The sequence below is a fragment of the Anarrhichthys ocellatus genome, unplaced genomic scaffold (assembly GCF_004355925.1).
Source record: "Anarrhichthys ocellatus isolate YVR2014 unplaced genomic scaffold, GSC_Weel_1.0 scaffold74, whole genome shotgun sequence".
Classification (NCBI taxonomy): Eukaryota; Metazoa; Chordata; class Actinopteri; order Perciformes; family Anarhichadidae; genus Anarrhichthys; species Anarrhichthys ocellatus.
In genome coordinates, this window is record NW_022280104.1 from 1,743,403 (window position 1) to 1,744,508 (window position 1,106).

The 1,106-nt window shown below is 41.9% G+C and overlaps 1 protein-coding gene across 3 annotated transcripts in view; it reads right to left on the reverse strand.

Annotated features, from left to right (window-relative positions):
• Positions 1–46: 46 nt before the first annotated feature.
• sult2st3 (sulfotransferase family 2, cytosolic sulfotransferase 3) overlaps positions 47–1,106 on the reverse strand; it is a 7,297-nt gene continuing 6,237 nt past the window's right edge. For all 3 annotated transcript variants that reach the window (XM_031873695.1, XM_031873694.1, XM_031873696.1), the window contains one exon: positions 47–1,048. In XM_031873695.1, coding sequence (XP_031729555.1) covers positions 933–1,048 — 116 coding nt within the window. In that variant the 3' untranslated portion in view covers positions 47–932. The remainder of the gene's footprint in view (positions 1,049–1,106) is intronic.

Genomic DNA, 1,106 nt, shown 5'->3' on the forward strand with positions numbered 1-1,106 from the left:
ATACATACATACATACACATACATACATATATATAAAATTGATGATAAAATATACAAGAAAATAAAAGTTTGTGCTTGTAGTATCACAAAGTCCAAACTGATAAAGGACATGTCCGCATATTCAGATCTATGTGTAAAATGCATTTGAGCTTTCGATCTAACAGACCTACATTAGAGCATTCAGGATTCAACTGGACAGGCAGGAAAAACAACCAGTCCCATTCCAATCATTGTATGCAACAGACTTGTGCACTCCCTGGTGGTAGAAGCTCCACCCCCTGGGAACGGCAGCCTTTGGCCCAATCATAATGTCCCCCTAAGGCCTTAAACCCTGAACCCTCGGGGACTTAACTGGTAAATGGTTGAGTGGGAGAGGCTGCATGGATTTCAAATGGGATAAATACTAATGGTACAGCACTTTGCTCCGACATATCATGTTACCGTGACAAATTTCTAACATGTTGTGTACAATTGTGGGTATTTGTTTTATATTTTTTACTGCCTGATTTGAAATGGTTGACTAATAAAGCAGGTGTGTCAGACGGTCTCTGCGTGCGTTCCTCTGCTGACATGCATTTGTATGTACCATCTTAAATTGGTGTACTGCGAGTCATACAGATGGAAGCTACACTGGCATAACACAGAAAAAGGGGTGGAGCACAGTTCATATAGAAAAAACACATACGATCAGGAAGGCACACTATAGCAGTATCATACAATTTCACCACATATTAAATGGGCTTTTAGAGGGATCAGGCTTGAGCCACTGTTAATCAGATATCCCCCAGATCTTTAAGAAAAAACAAACCTCTAAAAACAAAAATAGAACAAAGGGCTGGGCCCTTTTTTGTTGCAGTTAGCGCCAGTTTCCTACTTGCCTTGATTAATATTTCTACAGCTCTTTCCCTCTCTGTCTCTGTTATGGCTGATAATCAATCCAGGCTCCACGGCAGAGAGAAGCTCTCGCCCTCCAGCTCTTTGCGAATGACCGATGTGAATCTGGCCAGTTGCTCTGGGCTGAAATGGTTTTTCCAGTCTCCCGCAACACCTAATAGAAAAACACACACACACACACACACACACACACACACACACACACACACACA